The sequence below is a fragment of the Filobasidium floriforme genome (assembly GCF_021052385.1).
Source record: "Filobasidium floriforme strain CBS 6241 chromosome Unknown HD553scaffold_12, whole genome shotgun sequence".
Taxonomy (NCBI): Eukaryota; Fungi; Basidiomycota; class Tremellomycetes; order Filobasidiales; family Filobasidiaceae; genus Filobasidium; species Filobasidium floriforme.
The window spans coordinates 542427-564246 of NW_025763633.1; the positions used below are offsets into that span (position 1 = coordinate 542427).

General features: G+C 51.8%; 5 protein-coding genes across 5 annotated transcripts; 2 read left to right on the forward strand and 3 right to left on the reverse strand.

Annotated features, from left to right (window-relative positions):
* The first annotated feature begins 45 nt into the window (after nucleotides 1-45).
* HD553DRAFT_335567 (uncharacterized protein) lies at nucleotides 46-2298 on the forward strand. Its single transcript, XM_046182201.1, has 8 exons — nucleotides 46-225; nucleotides 295-395; nucleotides 463-695; nucleotides 772-868; nucleotides 932-1024; nucleotides 1094-1305; nucleotides 1378-1992; nucleotides 2062-2298. The coding sequence occupies exons 1-8, from the start codon at nucleotides 130-132 to the stop codon at nucleotides 2193-2195; spliced, it is 1581 nt and encodes a 526-aa protein (XP_046036317.1). The 5' UTR covers nucleotides 46-129; the 3' UTR covers nucleotides 2196-2298.
* Nucleotides 2299-10092, reverse strand: HD553DRAFT_312267 (putative phosphatidylinositol 4-kinase). The gene is made up of 28 exons (XM_046180076.1): nucleotides 10013-10092; nucleotides 9801-9948; nucleotides 9560-9725; nucleotides 9324-9485; nucleotides 8599-9257; nucleotides 8385-8533; nucleotides 8174-8324; nucleotides 7864-8109; nucleotides 7133-7804; nucleotides 6856-7077; nucleotides 6530-6790; nucleotides 6297-6464; nucleotides 6129-6237; nucleotides 5938-6057; nucleotides 5699-5877; nucleotides 5432-5631; nucleotides 5152-5370; nucleotides 4933-5082; nucleotides 4727-4872; nucleotides 4503-4669; nucleotides 4231-4437; nucleotides 3992-4169; nucleotides 3827-3936; nucleotides 3600-3767; nucleotides 3415-3540; nucleotides 3113-3355; nucleotides 2772-3042; nucleotides 2299-2701 (listed from the first exon to the last, which is right to left on the reverse strand). The coding sequence occupies exons 1-28, from the start codon at nucleotides 10018-10020 to the stop codon at nucleotides 2340-2342; spliced, it is 5967 nt and encodes a 1988-aa protein (XP_046036318.1). The 5' UTR covers nucleotides 10021-10092; the 3' UTR covers nucleotides 2299-2339.
* A 212-nt stretch (nucleotides 10093-10304) lies between these two features.
* Nucleotides 10305-15423, forward strand: HD553DRAFT_43098 (uncharacterized protein). Its single transcript, XM_046184222.1, has 8 exons — nucleotides 10305-10800; nucleotides 10875-11983; nucleotides 12049-12217; nucleotides 12286-13620; nucleotides 13680-14091; nucleotides 14151-14429; nucleotides 14491-14921; nucleotides 15000-15423. Exons 1-8 carry the CDS (start codon nucleotides 10516-10518, stop codon nucleotides 15312-15314), a joined length of 4335 nt encoding a protein of 1444 aa, XP_046036319.1. The 5' UTR covers nucleotides 10305-10515; the 3' UTR covers nucleotides 15315-15423.
* Nucleotides 15050-16902, reverse strand: HD553DRAFT_356332 (Clavaminate synthase-like protein; the record flags this gene model as incomplete). Its single annotated transcript, XM_046183844.1, has 3 exons — nucleotides 15050-16180; nucleotides 16242-16832; nucleotides 16883-16902. The coding sequence occupies 3 exons, from the start codon at nucleotides 16900-16902 to the stop codon at nucleotides 15532-15534; spliced, it is 1260 nt and encodes a 419-aa protein (XP_046036320.1). The 3' UTR covers nucleotides 15050-15531.
* Nucleotides 16903-17178: 276 nt separating this feature from the next.
* HD553DRAFT_272929 (P-loop containing nucleoside triphosphate hydrolase protein) lies at nucleotides 17179-20338 on the reverse strand (the record flags this gene model as incomplete). The annotated part of the gene is made up of 12 exons (XM_046177792.1): nucleotides 17179-17589; nucleotides 17653-17748; nucleotides 17815-17876; nucleotides 18008-18078; nucleotides 18144-18349; nucleotides 18411-18881; nucleotides 18947-19270; nucleotides 19336-19385; nucleotides 19457-19631; nucleotides 19696-19829; nucleotides 19880-19952; nucleotides 20018-20338. 12 exons carry the CDS (start codon nucleotides 20336-20338, stop codon nucleotides 17179-17181), a joined length of 2394 nt encoding a protein of 797 aa, XP_046036321.1.
* Nucleotides 20339-21820: the final 1482 nt, after the last annotated feature.

A 21820-nucleotide genomic window follows, 5' to 3' on the forward strand; every position in this document is an offset into this window, starting at 1 on the left:
GTAGGTAGTAGTATTCAGAGTAGTCGATGTTCAGCAACTGTGTCGTTTCGTTCATCAACCTCGACGCCTTGCATGCTGCAATACGAAGCAAGCTATACATAGCAAGCCTAATCCAACGCATCCAGCAGAATGGAATCCGTGATCGAGATACAGCGTCAGTCGCAGGAGGAAATCGAGCGATATGAGCAGGCTCTGGCCGACATTCTCACAAAGCCGGTTCGAGGGGTAGGTTCAACGACATCCCGAGCTCGCTAATTCTACGCCGGCTGATGGTCTAGACTATACTTATGACAGGCTCGAGCTAATCTGAGGAATCAACACAAAGCACTGGATGTCCTCAACAGGATCGCTGATCGTCAAGCTGACCTTTCGAAGCTTTACGACGACGACGACGGGTGAGTCGAGGTACCTATCACATTCCAACCCGTATAACATCGCTGATATTCCCTCGACACAACGCAGTCTGCGAGCTGCAGAGCTATCACTCCTCTCAGCTCCTTCCTCGTCCAAAGGCGATCCTCAGAACGACCTAGCCGAGTTCTACACCCGGTTGGACAAGATCAAGTCTTATCACGCTCGTCATCCCAACCTGGAGCCCGAGACCAAGAACTTTGCTCGAGGCGTCCAAGAGCTCGTCGATGGTGATGGTCTGACGAGAATCCGGGGTGAAGATGGGGAGGAAGAGATTATCGATCGTGGGTAATGGCTTTACAGAACGTAGCGACAAGGCTCTAAAAGCTGATGACCTTTATCAACATGATTCCGATACAGCTCTGGATTCGATGTTTACCGGAGAAGAGGGGATGGGTCGTTACCTCGACTTGAATATCGCTCATACGCAATACGTCAATCTGAAAGGCGCCAAAAGGTAGGCTGCGACAAGACGCGACTCGACTTGAATACATTTCTTACTGATAAGTCGTGGTCGCAGGCTAAGCTATATGCAATATTTGACGATGTTGACGAAAGGACGAGTGGCGGAAGAGGTGGACCAAAAAGAAAAGGAAGGACTGGCTTACTACGAGTACGCCCTGCCTGGCTGAGTTTGTTATCCCATATGGTTGAACTTATTCTGCTTCGCACATTCTCACAGCTACGTTCAAAACCTCAAAACATACCTTCTCGATTTCATGCGTCGAACGCATCCCCTTCGAATGGGCGAAGTACAGTACGCTCTGAAGCCGGTGGAAGAGGAATTCGAGAAGGATTGGAAAGAGGGAAATGTTGATGGCTGGCAGAAGAAGGCTGGTGCGACGGATGGTCAAGTGAATGGAGAGAACGGGGATGGTATTTGGTGTGCTGCTTGTGAGTTTGACCGTGCATAATATATTCGAGCGAATTTGGGCCACTCACATAACAAATTTTGCGGCGAAACAGGTCAAAAGCAGTATGCCAAACAGACCGTCTACGATGCGCATTTGACCTCGAAAAAGCATATCAAGGCTGCGGAGAGGCTGGAGGCCGGTGGACAAGCAGGGGAAGCGCCGACTTCAGCTCCTCCACCGACGGCAAACTCTAGCAACACCGCATCCTCATCGAGAAGCCACAACTCTGCCTTGCTTACTCGTCTTACCGAGACTCTGCTCTTCTTCCCTCCTATCCCTTCGCTTGTCAGCGATACCCAGCAAAACATCGAGAGACGATCCGCTCTGACCGCCCGAGAACGAGAGTTAGAGCTGGAAGAGCTCGTTGACGAAGTGCCTCCCGATCTCGGACCCGACGAGACAGCGGAAGAAGCCGAAGAGAGGATCTACAACCCTCTCAAGCTTCCTCTTGGATGGGACGGCAAGCCCATTCCTTACTGGCTGTACAAACTGCACGGTCTCGGTGTTGAGTACAAGTGTGAAATCTGTTCGGATTTCTTGTACATGGGTAGGAAGGCCTTTGATCGACACTTCCAGGAGAGTCGGCATGCTTTCGGGATGCGTGCTCTTGGGCTGCCGAACACCAAGCACTTTCACGAAATTACCAAAATCCAGGACGCTCTTGCTTGTAAGCAGAATTCTTACCTTGTTTTACGCCAATGCTAATCACGCTCTTTATTGTCCCGCCTGGTATCAGTGGCCGAGCGTCTCAAGCAGGAAGGAAGGGCAGAGCAGCACGCCACCGAGAGGTCCGAAGAGTTCGAAGACTCCGAAGGTAACGTGTATGATAAGAAGACGTACGATGACCTGAAGCGACAGGGCTTGATATGATCTTGGAGGTATTACATCGTATCGAACCGTAGTCATAGTCGTTGTAAGAGGTCGAGCATCGCTATGACAGCAATATATGTACATGTGATTATAAGTCAGGAATACATGTCTTAGAGCGGTGCGACTTGACCTAACCGAAAGAGGTTAGTAGGGGATACCGTTCTGCAAACGCTGGAACTCGTCGTACACCACCGATCGGTAGTTCTCGTTGGCGTTCTTGATTACGCCGACCATATAGTCTGCAGCAGCTTGTTCGCTAAGTTGCGGCTGGAATCGATCCCTCAAGCGCTTGATAGTGGGCTCTCCTTTGAACGACGGTAGGCCCGTTCCCAACATGAGATGCACCGTATCCACTAGCTGGTCCGTGTAAGGTCGGATGGCCAGGAAAGCCTTGACCGTGAGTTCGCTAAACATTCTGTAGCCTTGGCTGTCTCGGCCGCCCATCAAGGCTACCATCTCGTGGTTGAGCTTGAAGCTGTTTGGCTCGAACTTGACGCCTCCGGGACGTGAGCACGCCAACAAAGACAAGATAAGCTTGCTGATCAGCGTTTCAGTCAGCCTACCAAGCAGACTTATCTATATCGAAGAGGAACCCGAAATCGATATGAACGATATGTCCCTCGCCATCAATCATGATGTTTCCGTTATGACGATCCTTGATTTGAAGGATATAGCATGCCACAGAGTAGGCTGCCATGGACTGAATGAAGTTGAGACGAGCTTTCTGGAATGTGGGTGTGTCGACTCCACCATACTTGTCGATAAAATATCCGTACAGATCGTTAATCTTCGCTCGTCCCATCTCATCCCGAGACGTTGCATTGGGCACGACGTCAATGACTCCACACTGTGGTCAAGGTGGTGTGGAAAGTATTGCTCAGCGATCGCTTCTGCTCAGAGCACCGCAAGTAACTCACGCCTGGCGCCGTGGCCGTTACTCGATAAGGGAACAAGTAGAGAACAAGGCCTGCCTTCAAGAACACGTTCTTGAACATGGCGATGATTTGGAGGGCGAGCACGTCCTGTCGGCAATCGTCCCCGACCTTGAAGATTGCAGCTTGCCAGACGTCGTATTCCGTCTTCTTTGCTTCACCGTCATCGCCATCATCATTGAAATCGACCTTTTCTTTGCGGACTTTGAAGGTTGCCATGAATGGTGCCTGTGCAATAGTTCGGGTCCGTGAGCACAGCAAAAGCGTGGTGTTGAATAAACTCCTACCTTAGCATGACTTTGCAAAGGCCTTCCGGACTTTCGATCTAAGTCCACTACTACTCCATCAGGGTTACTTGGCAAATAGACGCCGACCGAGACGTTAATCTTTGCCATTTCTTCGTCGATCTTGGCCTGTAGTCAAGGTGATCAGCAGTCAGCAAACAATACTGAGAAAAGGCTTCTTGATCTACCTTCTTCTCCGGTTTCGACTTCTTGATATAAGGCTTGAGCTTGCCTGAGATGGAAGTCACTTCGTTGAAGAAGTCGAATTCCAGATCGTAGAACTGCTTGGCCTTGCCGGAGAGAGCCGCGACAACGAGGTCCACCATACGCTCTAGCTGTGGCTTCATAGGGTCGGGCTGCCAAGAAAGGAGGTCTCAGTAATAGGTAGACTAACCCTGATCCAAAAGTTACGTACAATCTCGCCGGCGTCGTCCTTGAAGCAGTTGGCCTTCATATTCCAAATGATTTGGTGGCAAAAGAGCTGCGAGATCTTTGATGTCTCAAAGATGAATCGCTCCACATAACCTGATGACCCGGTGTCAGCATACCATACCCCCGACGACATTGCGCTTGAGCTCACCGGCGCCGTCCGATCGAAGCGCTTGTACCACTTGAGGCACGAAGAAGAACGTCAAGTCCACTGGGTACTGCTCCAGGGCCCGCATGGCATATTGCAGCACAAGGGGGTTGTTGTCGTAGCGGGGCTGGAAGTACGTAACAGCAGTCACAGGCGGTACAGGAGCCCAGAGAACTAGCCACTGTAACGCATTTTGTCCAACATCAGTGAAGCGCAGCTGAATTTTGAGAAGTCGAGCTTACCTTGAGAGCAGGTATCGCTGAGGTCTCGAGATGTTCGCCAAGCAGGTAATGGAGCGCCTCTGGGACGTCAATCACCGCTCTGGGATGAGATTTGATCAATCGAGCCAGTTCCGCTTGGACCTGTGGTATTTTGAAACGTTCTCCCATATGAACAGCAGCTGCTGGTGAGATTCTCCAAGCCCTTCTGACCAAGGCCGGCCATTGTTCCTGCGAAGGTGCTCAAGTGAGATCAAAGGGCTACGAGTACGTCATCTACAGGACCCATGCCTCACCCCATTAACAGTTGCCTCAATTGCATTCGAAGCCAATTGGGCTCGTCCTGGAGCGTTGGTTGGGTTCGACCAAGTGGACAGCCGAGTGATCTCGTTCTCGACCAATAGCTGCAACAAGCGCGACCTTTCTGCATGCTGGAGGGCGTAGTCTCTCAAGGATGAGTAGCCTAGTATTAAGAAGCTCAGTTGTCTTGATTAGACCAGCTCGATTGATCAAAACACACCTGGAATGGGGAACGCCGGGCTACGTTCAGGAAGCGAGGTGATATCGTGATCGCCTCTGATATGATCGTTTTGCAGCGCGTTCAGCACTTCTCCCAACAGCTTGATCTCGGCTTGCACCTGGATCCGATTGCTGCCGAATGACCACCTGTTTGATGCAGGCAGCATCAGCGACAGACAGCGTGGTCGAACCTTAACGATGACTCACATAGGTCGCACAGCGAACCATGATAGTGTAGCAGCGTAAATCAAGTCTCTGAAGCTAGCTTCCAGAAGAGTCTCGACCCGACTACTAGCCAGCACTTGCAGTGCAAAGAGGACAAGAGAGAACCTGACTTCTCGCGCCAAAGGATGCGTACTGGTCAAGGCAAATCGAGCATTTTCAATCAGTGCTAGCGATAGTGCAATTCTTTGAGACCCTACTCGCCTCATCTGCTTGTGGGCCTGGAAAGAACGAGCTAGCAAGCGGAACATCGACCCCATGATCCCTGGTCGGCGATACTTCACGGCCTGAAACCTGCTGGAGATGACCGTTGTCAGCAGCAAATGCGGCTGTAAAGATCGCTTCGCCACCGCCATCTCGTGATCCATAACCGATTTGACAGTAGGGGAATATTCGATCGGTTTCTCGAACGGGCCAGGAGAGCTGTACGAGGCGGCTTTTCAGCTCGAGTGACAGGTCATAAGTCTCATCTAGCCGTACTCACTGCAGGTGGTTACTAAAGAGCCCCTTGCTGTTCTTGATCGTCCACAACCAGCCATCAGAGATCTCACTTGAAAGCGCCACCTCAATGTCTGGCCTCTCGCTGATCAACCAGGTCCACGCGTCCACTCCAGCAGCAATCCCTAAAGCCGTGAAAGACCGGATTGGCAGCGCGACTAGGTAATGCAGAATGTCGCGATCGATCTATGGAACTCTAGCATCAGCTTTGACTGCACGACCGGGATATGGGCGGCAATTCGGCTATGCTTACGATTGGGGATGAAGTCAAGACAGAAACAGCTCGCAGGAGCAAGCGGCGTATGGCAGGTACTGGCATAGTCTGAGATTTCGTCTCAATATTCGCCATGGCTTCCGCCATCTGCTGACGGAAGGCGGCCAATTGATCCGTCGAGGATGAGTTGGGAGCCAATTTCTCAAGGTTTTCGAGACCTGAATAAATCGTCCGGCTTAAACTTGAGAGGCCTTGAATACGCTCTAGATAATGCTTACCGCTGTCGAGCACGAATCTAGCACCGGAGAGCTCTCCGGAATAGTAATTCTTGGCTGCAAATTGGCTCGCCAGAAGGTTCGAGCTATCGGCTTGCCATCCCCCAATGTTCGGCATAGCGACTTTCGAGCAAGAACACATTTCTCTTCAGCCAAACAAGTACCTGTAAAATAATGCTCGATATGCAGCTTACCTTCTTGTCGGTCTAGTCTCGAGATCGCCTTCGCATAGCGCATGGCGACACCTGCTCCCATCTCTACATTGTCCAAGAGCAAGGTATCTCGGGATTCTTTCAAGTATTTCTGCAACACCCCGGTGTTTAGAAATGAATTGCTTGGGAGACAATGGTCAACCGACTCACCTGTAATATAGTTTGCATTTCGATAGGCGCTCTGCCTATTGCAAGATCCAGCCATCGGCACGCATACTCGTACAGCCTCTTTACAGTCTCATTGCGAGCCGCAAAGTCATCCGTAATCTCGAGACTGAGGTCCATCTTGTCGGAGAGATAACGGTAGACTGGCGAATACTGTCATAGGTCTGCGTTAACCTTGAGGGATCCGCGTTCAGTGACTGAAAATCGTATATGCTCACCTCGTCGGTGTAGACGTCTTCGCAGCTTCGTCGCAGTAGCGTCAAGATCTCAAGCAGGACAAAGACGATTTGTCGATCACACATCAGAGCAGCGAAAGACGTCAAGATCGCATCCAGGTGCTTCAAAGCCACTTCCCGGACCTTTCGGTACCGATGCGTAGACGCGATAAGTAGTCTTCGAACTTCCTCGCTGATTGTAGAACCGTTCATCGAATGCTCAAGAACAGACGAAGACAGTCGGGCAAGGAAACCACGAAGGAGCTGAGGAAGCATTTGTCAAGGGGTCAGTTACATGTGAACTTATTGAAAGCAGAGGCTGGACGTACCTTGTCGGCGATGAGCTCCAGAGGCTTTGCAAGCAAGCTGTCGCTCAAGGATGCGTTGATGAAGTATTCCAGGTGTACCGATGGCCGGTCGGCCTGTATACGAAGGCTTTCAAGATCGTGTACGGTCTGCAGGAAAACGATTTGGGGCAAGCTGAAGTTTCGGACATCGCCGGCCAGCTTGGGCACAGCGGCCGAGAGAGCGGATCTTTGGCGAGTAATGATCTGAAAACAAGTATCATTCAGCGACGCAACAGAAGGCTGGTTCGCCAAAGCTTACCGCCTGAGCATAATCTCGCCGGAAGACAGAATTATACTCCAAGACGCTGGATGCATAGTCCTTCTCCTCCTCGAGAACCAAAGCTGGCGTTTTGACAGCAATTCGTGCCAAGGCTGCGCGGGCCGGGTCAGTCATGTAAGGTGATGTCGAATTGGTCAGACCTAAAAGTGTGCAAAGGAACCACATGTTCCTAAAGCTTGATACCAGGTCAGGCGAAGGCTTGTCCGTACTGGAGTAAGCAGGATTGGCGAGTATGGCATCAATCGGGAGGAGCAAAGCCGCCAATTGCGAGGTCATCTCCGAAACGCGTCCAGACGGATCTTTCTCAAGTTCTTTAGTATGGCGAGACACGCTCTGCGTCTGGATTTGTGACCCTTTATCGATGAACAGGGCCAGCATCTCCTCTAAGAAGGACCGCGCGGCAGCGTTATGCTTCTTGGTGAAGCCCCGACCGAGACTGGTTTGGGCAGCGAGTACGGCGTTGCTAGAGTACCGCGGGTCTTCCGGGTTAGAGGACCTCGATATGGACGAGAATGCCGTGATGCATTCCTGCAATACTGCGTCTGGCGCGCGCAAGGCCAGAGGTACGAGGTTGGTTACGACGGCAGCCTCCGTGATTGCGTCTGCTCCCCGGAGACGCTGCAGTAGCATATTAACAGTCACTTGATAGCTCTATTCGGAGGCAACTTGCTCAGCGAAATGTTTCGCATCACGTCTTTGTATAGACTTGCCTCGGATCTGTCGATAGCAAGCGCCAACTTGGAAACCATCCCGATCGTGCTGATGCTTGCCATACGCGATTGTTCCGCCATCCGCCCTCGATGAACAGTACCCTCCTTCTCGCCGAGGCCCGCAAACGTGACAGCGCTCGAGCGGATGGTAGGTGCATGCGGAATATCCAGCACGGAAGTGCCATGCGGAACGGTGTGCATGAGCGAATAGAGTGTAGAGTTGACGAGATCGTCGTTTGGAGCGGTCTGACGAGGTCAACGAAACGATATCAGCCACGATCCCCGAGATTCTATGAGCGAAATGACATGCCTTGACGCAGATGGCCAAGCATCGAGCAGTCGCGCTCATGACCTCAGGTACGTCGGTACCAGTGCCAGCCATTTCTGCCTCAAAGACTGGCAAAGGCGAAGTCGCGAACCTTTTGACGTGCTGAGTCAATGAGGTACCAAGGTAAGGGAAGCTATGGTAACCCATCTGGTCATCAGCTGATTCTTGCGGGCCGCGGGCGAGAAAAACTCACTTCAACGCCAACATGCCTATGCAGACAAGAGCCATCTCGATGATCTTGGGATGCTGAATCGGTGCTTTGTCGCTGACCAGAAGCTTGAGACGAGCAAGATGCGCTTCGTCTACTTGCTTTGCATGAAGAGAGCTCAAAGCGAGGGTTTTCTATTTCGCAAAATTCATAGTTCAGCAGTGTTGCTTACCTTTAGATTATGCGACAGGTGACGTACCAGAATGGCCGTGACAGCCAAATTCTCGACCTCGTCAGAGCTGTCCGACCTGTTCCTTCCATCGATCAAGCCATTGCCGATCCCTATGCCTTGCCCGTGCATGATATCCTCCCACCAGGTCACCGCTTGACTAGCGATCTTTTCGAGAATTTCTCTACCGCCGCTACCACCGTAAGACCCAAGGTGCAAAACACTGGCAGAATCCGGGATCGACCTGGAAGCTAGGATCGAAAACGATCGCGTACTGGCTTGTCGGTCTGGTGGGTCTGAGATATCGAAGTTGGCAGGTTCTTCGATCGTGCTTCCTCCGACCAAGGACTGGCTCAAAAGAGTGCTTTCGACGTCGAGGACCTTGTAAGCCAATTCTAGCTTGGAGAACCGCCTGATCACGTTCCTTTGAAGCTCTAAGCCCTGCAAACCAGGGATCGAGCGAGATGCAGTAGGACCGGTCAGACGGATAGCCCCATCGTTGTCCGATGTCGAGATAGGCGAGCCGCTTTGAGAGCTGTATAAAGATGCCTCCAAGTTATCGCTTCCGGGAGACACTGCCAGCTCGTGACTGGCAGTCAACAGCTTGACGAGAGATTGAGGCGAGATCCGGACGAGCGGGGTAGAGACGATAAAGTCGTGGTAGTTGGACAGCATGAGAATGGCCATGGCTGATAGGCATCCGTTTCAGCGATCAGGATCTGCGATGCATCATTGCATGCAGGCGGTGAGCTTACCCATGTCTTCCTCATTTCCGCCATGAAGAGCACTTCGCAGTTCCGCTAGGTGGTCACAAAGCATATCGACGACTTCCGAAGACGCTTCTGGATTGACAGCACCGATATGGGCGATGGCTTTGAACAACGCATGTCCCACATTTCGAACGTGATCTACGTTGACTGGTAGTAGTAGCCGAATTGTATTGGGATCAGTAACAGTAGACGAGGGTATTGTACCAAAGTGCAAGACTGACTAGATCGACCGGCACTACTGGAGGCGACTTCGGCCTTCAATCCGTGTTTGGAATCGTTCAGCAACCGCTTGAGGGCAGGGAGTGCTTTCGGTAGATCGCTGGAGCTCGAAGGAAGAGCTTCGACATAGTTGCAATACGATATCGCAGAATTGATGTTGCTTTGCTCCTGGAGAAATTCGATAAGCACGTCCGGGTTTAGTCAGTGAAAGGGATGCAAGTCTAGGTCGCCAAGGTCACGTACCCATATCTGGCCATCCTCATCCGTAGGAGCAGCTGGTAAGCCCGCAGTCAACGTATCGATGTCGTTCTGAGATGCATTTGCGTCGGGCGAAGAGAGGTTGACCGCAAGTGCCTTGAGGATCAAGAGCTCGAGATCGGGTGTATCCAGACTAAAGAGCGGTACCAGGCGGTTCTTTAGCTGACGGTTCACGCGCAGGAGACAAGTCGACGTACCAGTCCATGTTTCAGGGATCAGAGACTGGGACCCGATACAGCGTCCACTGGTCAAAGCTGGAGAAGGTGCTGGTTCTCGCTTTACCTTGTTTGTTGCACAAGAGGTCAGATCGTCAAAGGTGGGGATGGACATGACCGATGATGAGAGTCAAGCAGCAGCGGAACCGGCGGCCGTCCCGGAAGCTTTTGAAAGACAAGGCCGGAAGCTAATCGGATCATCGAGTTTCTGGCTTCTCGACGTTTTATCGCAGACTGCCTTTGGCCTTGTTGCTTGAATTATTGCTTGTCGCTTGTTGCATAGCAAGCTTGTCGCTCGATGACTCAATTACTCGTCGCTACTAGTTCTCGCTGCGCAGCTGTGTCACGCCCTACGGAGCTATAAGACCTGCAGAGGTCCTCTCGAATCGAGAGCACAATTCGACCATATGCCAATCACCGACATCGTAGCACCACCTACATAAACCGCTACATAGCTGTCTACCGCTCGCAGCAATACCTCCGATATGCCAGACGTCACAGCTATGGATATCGATAGCGATTATGGCTTCCTGGCCTCCGCTATCGAGGTAGTCGCTAAAGATCCTTCGCTTATGGACGTCGATAGGCATCACGAAGGTCAGCCAGATCTTCCCTCTACGGTACCGAGAGCGTATCAACAAGAGATTCTCGAGGAGGCATACAAGAGGAACATCATCGCTGTTCTTCCGACTGGAGTAGGAAAGACCTTGATTGGGGCGCTGCTGATCAAGAGGACGGTGAAAGAGATGGCCCGTATGAACCAGAAGAAGGTAAGTCTCTGGCAGCTGGCTGTGATCCGCAACGAGCGACAAGGTCCGGAACTAACCTGTCCCGGTTTGCACAGCTCGCGGTGTTCCTGGTGCCATCCGTCCCGCTCGTGTATCAGCAAAGTGACTTCATTAGGACCGAAACCAAGCTAAACGTCAAGAACTTTTGCGGCGAGATGGGTGTCGACTTCTGGGATCGCGAGCAATGGCTGCAAGAACTGGATATCGGCAAGACCGACGTGATTGTCTGTACACCACAGATCTTTTACAACTGCTTGACCCATGCCTACATCTTTATGGAGCAATGCAGTCTTTTAATCATTGACGAATGCCACCACGCTCGCAAAAAGCATCCTCTCAATACGACGATGTCGCACTTCTACCATACCATCGGTAAAGGTCGCAATCGCCCAAAGATCCTTGGACTCACCGCTAGTCCCATCTGGAACCCCCGTAACCCCTTCGACAGTCTCGCGGAGCTCGAATCCAACTTGCAAGCTTCCACCATCGCAGTGAAATTCAACATGGAGGAACTAGGTTACTTCTCTTCCAAGCCGGTTGAAATCGTTGAATACTACCACGATAATCAGCTTTGGGAAGCTGGCGAACTGCACAAAGCTCTAAAGGAAATGAGCTTCAGGGGGACCGAAGATACGCCCTGGGAGAGTATCGAGGTTAAGGCCGATGTTGCCCGCAGGGTCCTCGGACCCGTCGGAGTCAGCCACTTTTTAAGCCAGCTATATGCCAAGCCAGTCCAGACGGAGCTCAGAGCCGCTTCTTACACCTTGCGAATGCCCGAGGAACAACTACGCATCTTGAAGAAGGCCGATCAAGCCATCAAGGCAGCAGATGCCTCGCTGCCTGATTCTCTACCGGCATCGGTCCTTCCCAACAAGATTTGCAAGCTCGTTCAGATCTTGACGCAATACAGGAAGTCTTCCCTAGAGACGGTCAGCACGGACGTAGGCTTCCAATGCATCATCTTTGTGATGCAACGTCATGTCGCGTTTGGTCTCTCGTGGATGCTCGAACGCGTCGAAGAATTGAAGAGTTGGCTCAAGATCAAGACTTTGGTAGGACACGGTAGTCGCAAGTCCTTGGAGGGACAGAGTCAGGACTTCAAGCAGCAACAAGAAACGGTCAAGGAGTTTAAAGATGGAAAATACAACGTCCTGATCAGCACTGCGTGGGTTTGGCACTGCCTTTCTTACCCTATGTGAGCTGATGTCTTTCATGGAAATATATGCCTAGTGTCGGGGAGGAAGGTCTAGATTTCCCGGCTTGCGACTTGGTCATCCGCTTCGACCCATTGCAAACCATGATCGGTTACGTTCAGAGTCGAGGCAGGGCTAGACATCAGAAATCCAAATTTATCCTCATGTTGAATCAAGATCAGCCTGACGAGATCAAGAATTACCAGGTAGGCCGCCGCTCGAGCCATATTGGTATTACGATCGCATGAGCTGAATCGACCGAACGGTCTTGCAGCACTTCATCAACCAGGAGCCAATGCTAGACGAGATGTATCGAGCCGACCGTAGCGAAGCTCCTGCTTACGACATGGACAACGCGCGGATCAGCAGATATGACCAAGCGCTCAGAGAGACATTCACTGTTCCTGAGACTGGAGCAGTTCTCACCTATGAAGGTGCCGTCCCTTTGGTCGAGCAGACGTGCTCTCTATTGCCCCACGCCATGGGCGTCGCACCCCCTCGGCCGGCATACGAGGAAACCACCACCATGTCGGACGGGAACCCTTGCTATTTCATCTCGAACCTGCGGTTGCCTACGGCGGTACCTCTACCTCGTAACGCGTTGCTTTTCATGGGCACACCACGTACCAGCAAGTCCGAGGCTAAGCGAGCCGTCGCTTTCGAAGCTGCAAAGACGCTGTATAGGTACAAGCTGCTCAACGAGTACCTCTTACCGCATCGGGAGAAGAAGGGCGACCGGGCTGAAGATGGAGCGGGTCGGCAACTAGGTGAAGATCTTGACCTGGAACTGGAAGTCCCGGTCCAGTCGACCTGGGGCGATATTTGGAAGGACGACGCCGAACTCTTCCTCCATCGCATGTCCATCGGTGGCTGTCTTGTGGTCGGAATTGTCTCTGGCCGTCAGATTTCGGTCAACAACTTGCCATTCCATCTTTGGCAAGGTCGCGACGATCAGGAGCATCAGATCGAAGTTAGAGTTTTTCCAGGAGAAAGATTCCACCCTCTTCCGGGCAAATCGGTATCTGGCACTCTCGAAGCTCTTGAGCGATATTCTCGTACGGTCATGACCCGTGTGCTTAGACCCAATTATCTGATGGAGGGTAAATTGGCTTGCCTTTTCGCGCCTTTGACTTCTGAGGGTGGATTGGACGCCTCGATGGTCCGGCGTCTAGCCGAAGGAGAAGCTGTCAAGACATGGTCCTCTCCAGGAGCCTTCGACTATCTGGCATTCGATTGCATGGGTCGGCAGATTCAAATCGAGTGTGCCAGGCCGGACTTGACGCCGAAATCGCTCCCAGTGTCCGTCAAACAGCCTTCTGGTGAACAAGTCTGTCGAGAGCAAGGCTTCGCGACGTACGAGGAATACGCCGAAAAGAAGCTTACCTATATGCCGGGTTCTTACAAGCTCCTCGAGGGTGGAGATCAGACGATGTTGCAAGTGGTCTCATTGCGGAGGCGACGAAACAATCTTGTCAGCCAGAAGTATGCCATCCTCGCTGACAGCATCCACGGTCGGACCAAGGGACATCCTCAAGGCCAGCGCTTCATCCTGCCACGCAAACTCGTCAGGCTTTCGACTATACCTTTGGCTGTCAGAGAATCATTGATGGTTAGTCTTTCGGAGAGTGGCGGTTGTAGAACACTCGTAGCTGAGAAGAGCTTTCACAGTTACTCCCCTCTATTATGCGTTACATGACAGACTATGACAGGTTGCAACATCCTCCTTTGGACATCGGCACACATCAGATCCAGCTTCCCAGGTTGCATGAAGCCTTATCCCCGCCTGCTGCCGTTTACGGACACGACTATCAGAGACTAGAGACATTGGGAGATCGTGTCTTGCAACTGGCGACCACGGTGTTTCTGTATCAGGAATACCCGTTCAAGCACGAAGGATTGCTCTCTCCCCTACGAGCGCACTCGGTATGCAACAGGTTCCTCCGCAACAAGGCACACATTGCTGGCTTGGGATCCATGATGTGCATGGAGTCGGTAATGATCGCAAAGTGGAAACCGCCATACACGCACGATCCTGCCACACGTACCGTCAACCGTAAATGGATGCAAGATTGTCTTGAAGGTGACTGCTTCCGCTAGCTTACCGCTAGGCGATGTACTGAAAAAGACTCCCTTCTACAGCTCTTTTGGGTGCAGCCTATCTGTCTGGAGGGTTTCCGACGGCACTGAAGATAGGTCAGGCAGTAGGATTATGCTTTGGCTCCACGGAACCTTGGGAAGAGAGACCGGGAGCGATGCCTGCTCACACCGGACAACGGATGGGGCGGGATCTAGCTCGGCTGGAGGAACGTTTGAACTATACCTTCGAATATCCTCAACTACTGCTCTCGTCTGTTACTCATCCGTCTTACTGCGGCCTGGAAACTTCGCCCTATCAGAGGCTAGAGTTCCTCGGTGATGGTAAGCCGATTTTTTCGGCCTTCTAGTCTATAATCGGCCTGTTGATCCCTGTCTGCTACAGCTGTCCTCGACTTCGTGGTCATGAGGCAGCTCTTCCTGGCCTTTCCCAAAGCAGACAGCGGCACTCTCAGTTGGATGAAGATGCTCTTTGTTTGCAATGCAAGTCTGGCATATCTTTCGGTTCGGATACTCAAGCTGCATCATTATCTTTTGCACGATTCGGCCGCGCTATTGCGGACTATCCATCTGCACGTAGAAGAGATCGAACAGATCGACCTGAACAAAATGATCGAGGAGATTTGGGATTATCATCCCCCAAAATTGTTCGCCGACATATTCGAAGCCGTTTGCGGTGCAATCTTCATCGACTGCGGTTACGATGTCGACAAGGTGTCCGCGATATTGGGCCCGATCCTCTCGCCGTTCTTTGCGAGTCTCAAGCACGCCGAGCGTATTGATCCTATCTCGACGTTAATTCGCTGGGCAGTCCGGGTGAGTTGATCGAACAGAAATCTGGTGCTTCTCCGAGCTAGGGCTTACGGCCTCAAACTTCGATCTGGATTCCGCCAGGTCTATAAATGTCAGAAGGTTCGATTCGCTAGAATCGAAGTGGCCCAAGGCCAGCCTGAGGCTCGACATACATACAACGTACTGGTCCATGACGAGGTCATCGCGACGGCCGGCGCAGATCACGCTTACACCGCAAAATGCAAAGGTTCACAGATCGCCTTTGAGATCCTTCGGCGGGACGGCCGCATGAGCGAGATTTGCGACTGCCGACCTATCGGCACCGACATAGAAGATACAGACGTTCGCGTCGACGATGTCGAAGATGGGAATCTGATGCAAGAAGAATTGCAGAGGGTCTTCGATCTTGGCAGCTGAATGAGACAACGATCTCTATACCACGATACAGGAAGCGGAAGTGACCGCGATAACGATTTAACGACAAGACGACTGGGTTACTCCCGCAGGCAGCGAACGATCTATTGACAGTTCGGGCGCTGTACGACACATGGATATGATGTTTTACAACCTAGAGTAGTGATATGACAGATGCTATCATTATGATTTGGCGATGATCAACGACGGAGACCATGCCTTATTGCAGCCGCGGGAAATTCTTCTCGATCGCGGGACGCCATCGGTCGTCGACAGGGAATTTGCCGGCTACGCCATCTCTCGTCAAGTGACGCAGCTTGTTCCAGATGACATCTCCATCCAGGTAACAACCCTTGAGCCATCGCGTTGCTTCCCCTGCGGCTGTAGCGTCTTGTGCCGAAGGTTTGGGCTTGAAGGCTCTCCGAGCGTGCAGCACTCGACGGTTGTCGAAGAATACCAGATCTCCTTCCTGCATCGTGAATTCATATTGAGCAACTTTCTCGCTCAAAAGTTCGTCGAACGCAGTCAAAGAGGCTGGCAGATCATTGGATGCGCCCCCCTGAATGCCTAGCACTGAAGTCCCACTGATCAAAGGCAGAGGGGCCTGGAAGGGAGGCGAATAGTTGACTGCATGCAGGCCGCGGCCAGTCTGTGACTCCTCTATCGTGGTATGAGTTCGGTGATACCAGTTGCCGTCGTTGTCGTAGTGGAATGGTACCTGCGTCGTTTTGAGAACCTCATACATTTTAGGTTCTTCCTTCTTCAACCGTTCTGCAGCAGCGAAAGCGTCGGCAAAGTAAGACGATCCTCCATCGACCTTGTTGCGCAGACAATGCAGAGCTTGGAAGCGCGGAGGCGACTCAAAATATCTATGGTCCATTTCAAATGATCAGTCTTTGATTCCACAAATGGATGACCGGGAGTGCTTACAGTAGATCCTGATGGAAACCTAGGTCCACGTCGGTGTAAGCGATGTTCTTACTGTCTTTGATCGCTTTAACATCCCAGGTTTGGCCGTAAAAGGTGTTGCGAAGTTCACCAATCTGTTCCATAGCTTGTCGCAGCTCGCATGTTGCGTCGTCCGTTTTGTCTGTAGGGACTCCAGTGAGCACAACTAAGCCGTATGACGTGACTTGAGACAGCGCGGCGTGTAAAGCGGTAGGCGACGATTTGAAAGCCTCGTAAGGTACCCTTAAAGTGGGCGAGCCCAGTATCCTCTGCTGGTTCCAGGTCGATGTTGGGAAGAAAAGGGGGTCTTGCTGCGTGTATTGCGAAGGCGATGATAGGCGGACCAGCTCAGCGAGAGGGAAGAAGGATGATGGGTGAGTCGTCTCCTGTCCAGTACCAGCCCCAGAGGTCATGTGTACACCCGACCAGCTGACATGCAGCCCAACTTGACCTTCCTTGGTCTCCATCCGTACAGCGGTCTCCGGCAAGGCTTCGTGGGAGAAATAATCTGAGCTCTTGTGCAACCTTTGTTTCGTCGATGCTTGCAGGCAGTTCGAGCAGGTGCAGTTGTCCCTGAGCCAATTGAGAGGCAATGATAGGCGCCCCGGGGTGGTTTCCGACACGATAGTGACGGCTGAACCATCAGTCTGGGCGGACCATTTATGTTGAGAAACCTCTTTCAGGAGGATGGGCAGATTGGCTCTACCGGCCGACTGCTGCTCTTTCGGGTTGGCGTCTTCGCTTGCACTGTCTTCCTCGACGATATCCAGGACATGCTCTCCTTGCGACGTATCCCGTTCGTGATTGTCCTTTACCAGGACTTTGCCGTCCTGGGCGACGATATTGACGACATCCCCGTTCCTGAGACAAGAGGTTACTGTTAGGTTGATATAGGGACAGATCGAAAGACCGGTTGTACTTACCGGATGCATCCTTCGAGCAGTGCAAGGGTGACTTTGGCAACCACTTCGTCGCGGATAGCCCTAGCGACGGCTCGCGCTCCATATTGCTCCGAGTAGCCTTGATTTCCAAGCAACTCGATAGCCCCTTCACTAACATTCAGGGTGATGTGACGATCGTCAAGTCTCGACTGCACCTCCGACAATCTCAGCTTGACAATGTCGTTGACCGCCGACCGAGGTAAGCTATTAAAGATGATGGTATCGTCCAGTCGACCCAAAACTTCGGGTCGGAACCATGCGGTCACATATTCCATGACTGCGGATTTCGTCTGCGAAGTCACGACCCCGTTCTTGGTAGCTCCCTGCTTGAGGAACTCGGGGGCTCCGAGATTCGATGTCAAGCAAATGATGGTGTTTTTGAACGATACCTATAGACGATCGCGACATCAGCTGGCACGATCGGCCGAGTGCCTGTGACGAATAAAACTGACTTTAGCTCCTTGACCATCGGTCAATTCTCCCTCTTCCAAGATCTGAAGCAGCAAGTTCTGCACATCTGGATGCGCTTTTTCGATTTCGTCGAGGACCTTCCCAGTACCAGAAATCAGCCAAGAAGCTTCGTCGCCATCGGATCAGTCGGAGCGGGAGCTCACCACCACAGCGTAAGGACGTCGCTTGACAGCATTAGTTAGTTGTCCACCTTCTTCGTATCCGACTGCACACATGCTGCTTCAGTACGAACATCGTGGCAGCCACTCAGCACGCGTTCGCTTACCATAACCAGGCTGTTACCAACAAGCAGGCCGCTTTCAGCCAGAGGCGCGTGGACAAGTATATCGTCGCGACGACTTACTGTAGCTCCGATCAGACGTGATACGTCATGCTTGCTGCTCAGCTCGGACATATTGATCTGAATTCTGTGTTGAGAAATAGCACCTTCGATCAGGCACTGTCGGGATCAAAGACTTTGCTGCTCACTCACAGGCCTTTTCGCTCATCTCCAAACAAAAACTCGGCCATGGCTTTAGTCAAGCTCGACTTTCCTACCCCACTAGGTCCGAGCATCAAGAAGGATGCAAGCGGTCGATTCGGTGCTTGGAGACCAGCCCGGGACAACCGTATAGCCTTAGCAACTGCTGAGATCGCGTCATCTTGACTGACAATCCGCTTCTTGAGAGCATCCTCGATCTAATCGTATATCGGTGATGTGAGCATAGGTCAACGCTTCTCACCCCTTCACGCGACTCACATGTAGCAGCTTCTCTGTTTCACCCTGTCTCAGATTCTCGACTGGAATGCCTGTAGACCGTGCAATCACCCTCGCGATATCAGATGCCGTCAACCGGTCCCGGATCATCATGTCCGCATTCTCCACTTCTTCGCCGGCGGTCTCCGCGGGTAGCTTCGATTTGAGAGCTGGAATCTCCGAGTAGTGAAGTCTGGATGCCAACTCGTAGTTGCCTTCGCGCTGAGCGATCTCGAGCTGATTCGTAGCCTCGTCGAGCTGACGCTTGACGTCCTTTATATCTTTGACACGAGCCTTCTCTTGCTCCCAAATGGATACTAGGCGTTGCTGTTCTTCTTTCTTCTCGCTAATAAGATCTTCGACTTGTTTCAGTCGATCCGCAGAGTAGGTGTCGCTTTCATTCTTGAGTGATTCTCTTTCGATCTGCAAGGTCGTGATGTCCCGCTCGAGGGTTTCGAGATTCAGAGGCTTCGACTGTTCGCCGTAAAGGAAATATGTCAGAAGCACGGGTCGGAGTTGTTTGTCGAGACGGAACTCACTTCTTGAGACAATTTCAAAGCCGAAGCAGCCTCATCGAGCAGATCGATAGCCTTGTCAGGCAAGAATCGGTCGGTGATGTACCTATCAGAGTACACCGCTGCTTGTACCAAAGCGGCGTCCGATATTTGTACTCCAAAATGACTTTCGTATCGCGGTTTGATACCCCGAAGAATCGCAATGGTGGCTTCTACGCTAGGTGCGTCGACCATAACGGGCTGGAATCGACGGGCCAGTGCTTGATCCTTCTCGATGTACTTGCGGTATTCGTCGAGTGTAGTTGCGCCGACAAGCTGCAGACCTCGTGCCAAGGCGGGTTTAATCATCTGCAAGCGAAGGATACAAAATGGTCAGATCAGTCCCGCATGTGCTACATATTTCGCTCACATACGTTTCCGGCATCCATCGAACCTTCAGCTTTCCCAAGGTTAAGCAGCGTGTCTGCACAAAAAACGCCAGATTTAGACCTCGAACTCGACAGAAACCATAGTATAGCTAACGCTGCTACTTACGTAGTTCATCGATAAAGCAGATAACCCCTCCACTGCCTTCCTCCCGTGCGTCCTGCTGTGCCTCCTGAATGTCGGCCAAGAGGCTTTTGAATCTTTCTTCAAATTGACCCCGGATCCCAGATCCAGCCAAGAGAGATGCCAGGTCGATAGTAAGCAGTCGCTTGTTTTGCAGTGACTGGGCAAAACAGGTCAGGTTCAGCTAGTTTCCAGACCAGAAGCGCGTGCGAACGCAAACCTACTTCGGGTACTTCTTTGTTGACGATTCGTTGAGCTAGACCCTCTAGGATTGCCGTCTTTCCGACACCAGGCGATCCGAGAAGGACAGGATTGCTTTTGGTCTTTCTCGATAGGATCTGGATGGTTCTGCGGATCTCTGTCATCGAAGCACACATCAGCTTGAGGTCAAGCGCTACTACGTTCTACTGGACTCGCCGTCATCTCTACCAATCACGGGGTCAAGGGCGTTCGTCCTAGCCAACTCTGTCAGATCGACACTCTGAAATTAGGAAACCAGTATCAGGTCAAGGTACTATGTCCGAGATCGAGCTGGTAGCCACCTACGTATTGCTTCAACGTCTCGCCCTTTGCCTCTTGTCCTCCTTGGCCCATCTTCAACCCGCCAGATGGAAACCTCATACCTCCCGGGAATTGCATTCTTCCGCCATTCCCACCTCCATTCCCTCCGGGAGGCCGTGATCCGCCTCCTGACCCGCCTCTGGGGTTCCACTTATTGCTGTCCAATCGGCGATCGCTAACGTGGTAGCTCCGTGAAGATAGCGTTGTTCTAGCGATATTCACACTGCATGGTGAGAATGAAGGTAGAAGAGAGGCTGCTTTGGAAGTAACCAGACGAGATCCTATTCTTGACGGGGTCCTGAGCATTATAATAGGAGCTCGTTTCGACGCTTATGCAGTTGTATTTCCGATGTTCGTGCGTGAAGGATTTGCTATCGCGTATGTAAAGAGTGTTCCTGCAAGCTGCTAACTTCGATCGGTCTATCTTTCGCCTCTTTCTGGAGCACGACGTATGCTGTAAGAGTTGGCCCAGACTACCTGTGACCTACTAGATATAACTACACACATTCCCTCGCCGTCTTGAGGTCGTGCCGCCTTCCCGGCTTCTCGGTTGATCTCGCAAGTTCCGGTAAAAAGGTTCCGGATCGGATGTAAAGTGATGATGACGTGTGGCAGTCACGTGATACATTGCATCGATTACAGATTACAGACTGTTTCAGTCGGAGGCGGAAGCCGATCCACTTTTCAAGCAGAAGACGACACCACTTGACCCGTTATGGGAAGGCCGATATACACTTGGACCATTAAGGACAGAGAAGACTGACAGCCTCGAAGACGACTCTGATGAAGGAACAGTGCATCCTCGAAAGCAAGAGCAGAGAGGTCCGGGCAAAGCCTGATAGGGGAGTTGACGATGTTGACGACGGGCGTGACGGAGGAAGGAGTGATGGTGATGACCGCAATAGCAGCGGTTGTGGTGCCATTTGCCGTGGTGCCATTTGCCATAGTGCCATTCGCTTCCCCCTCTGCGGTGATGTATTGGCTTGTAACCGCACTCATGTCATGTGATTCTTGTGGTTGATCTATGCTTGATATTTCTTGCTCTTGCTGTGCATGATTTATAACAACGCGAAGTCGCCATATCAGTGCAAGCGAGACGATCAAGCGCCAGCCGCCTCGACCTAGTCAACGTTTCCAGCGTCATTGAATGTACACAAAAGATCGTTTGATTGCTTGAAACAAGGGGACTGCCGACGTTATACCGACCTGAATCGGCTCTAAATAATCGCGGAAGACATCTTAGGATCCCTTGACGTGCCCATCTCTGTCCCTGACGTGTGAAAACTGCTCAAACCTGCTGAAGGAGGTTGAGCAGATATGGGGGTTAGGATAGGACTAGATTGGATAGGTTGAACTTGCAGAGAGACCAGGCCAGGGGTGATCACATTTATTCCTCCAGCAGACCAAAGTGAGAAGGGGAATCCATGCAGAACAGGCGAGCAGCCCTGAGTGAAGAGGACCCTTGACATGTTACACCATGCCGACCTCGCTCGATCCTCCAGATTGACATGATTGTTGGGATATCGTACCTCAATCTAGGCAGGTCAATAATCCAAGGATTGCGTTTGTACGGCGGGGTCTTATGTATCAGCCACACGTCGAATCGCCACAACCCAAGCGCATCATCGTGCTGTTCTCGAACCGCTACGTCCACGCTTGCACAAGTTAGAACGGCCTGGCCGCCGATTCCTGGCAAATGGCGCATACGCACAGTGCTCAAAAGAACCTCACCGAAGCCTACATCAATCACACAAGATCATTGAACCGAAAGTTCCATCATCTAATCCA

Excerpts from the sequence above, each read along its gene's own strand:
- HD553DRAFT_335567 (XM_046182201.1), top strand. The coding sequence starts at position 130 with ATGGAATCCGTGATCGAGATACAGCGTCAGTCGCAGGAGGAAATCGAG. Across the intron at positions 869-931 it reads AATCTGAAAGGCGCCAAAAG|GCTAAGCTATATGCAATATT; the intron begins GTAGGCTGCGAC and ends TCGTGGTCGCAG. Across the intron at positions 1,025-1,093 it reads GAAGGACTGGCTTACTACGA|CTACGTTCAAAACCTCAAAA; the intron begins GTACGCCCTGCC and ends ACATTCTCACAG.
- HD553DRAFT_312267 (XM_046180076.1), bottom strand. Across the intron at positions 7,805-7,863 it reads TTGCTATCGACAGATCCGAG|AGCTATCAAGTGACTGTTAA; the intron begins GCAAGTCTATAC and ends GCCTCCGAATAG. Across the intron at positions 4,438-4,502 it reads TTGAGGCAACTGTTAATGGG|GAACAATGGCCGGCCTTGGT; the intron begins GTGAGGCATGGG and ends GCACCTTCGCAG.
- HD553DRAFT_43098 (XM_046184222.1), top strand. The coding sequence starts at position 10,516 with ATGCCAGACGTCACAGCTATGGATATCGATAGCGATTATGGCTTCCTG. Across the intron at positions 13,621-13,679 it reads CTGTCAGAGAATCATTGATG|TTACTCCCCTCTATTATGCG; the intron begins GTTAGTCTTTCG and ends GAGCTTTCACAG. Across the intron at positions 14,092-14,150 it reads GATGCAAGATTGTCTTGAAG|CTCTTTTGGGTGCAGCCTAT; the intron begins GTGACTGCTTCC and ends TCCCTTCTACAG.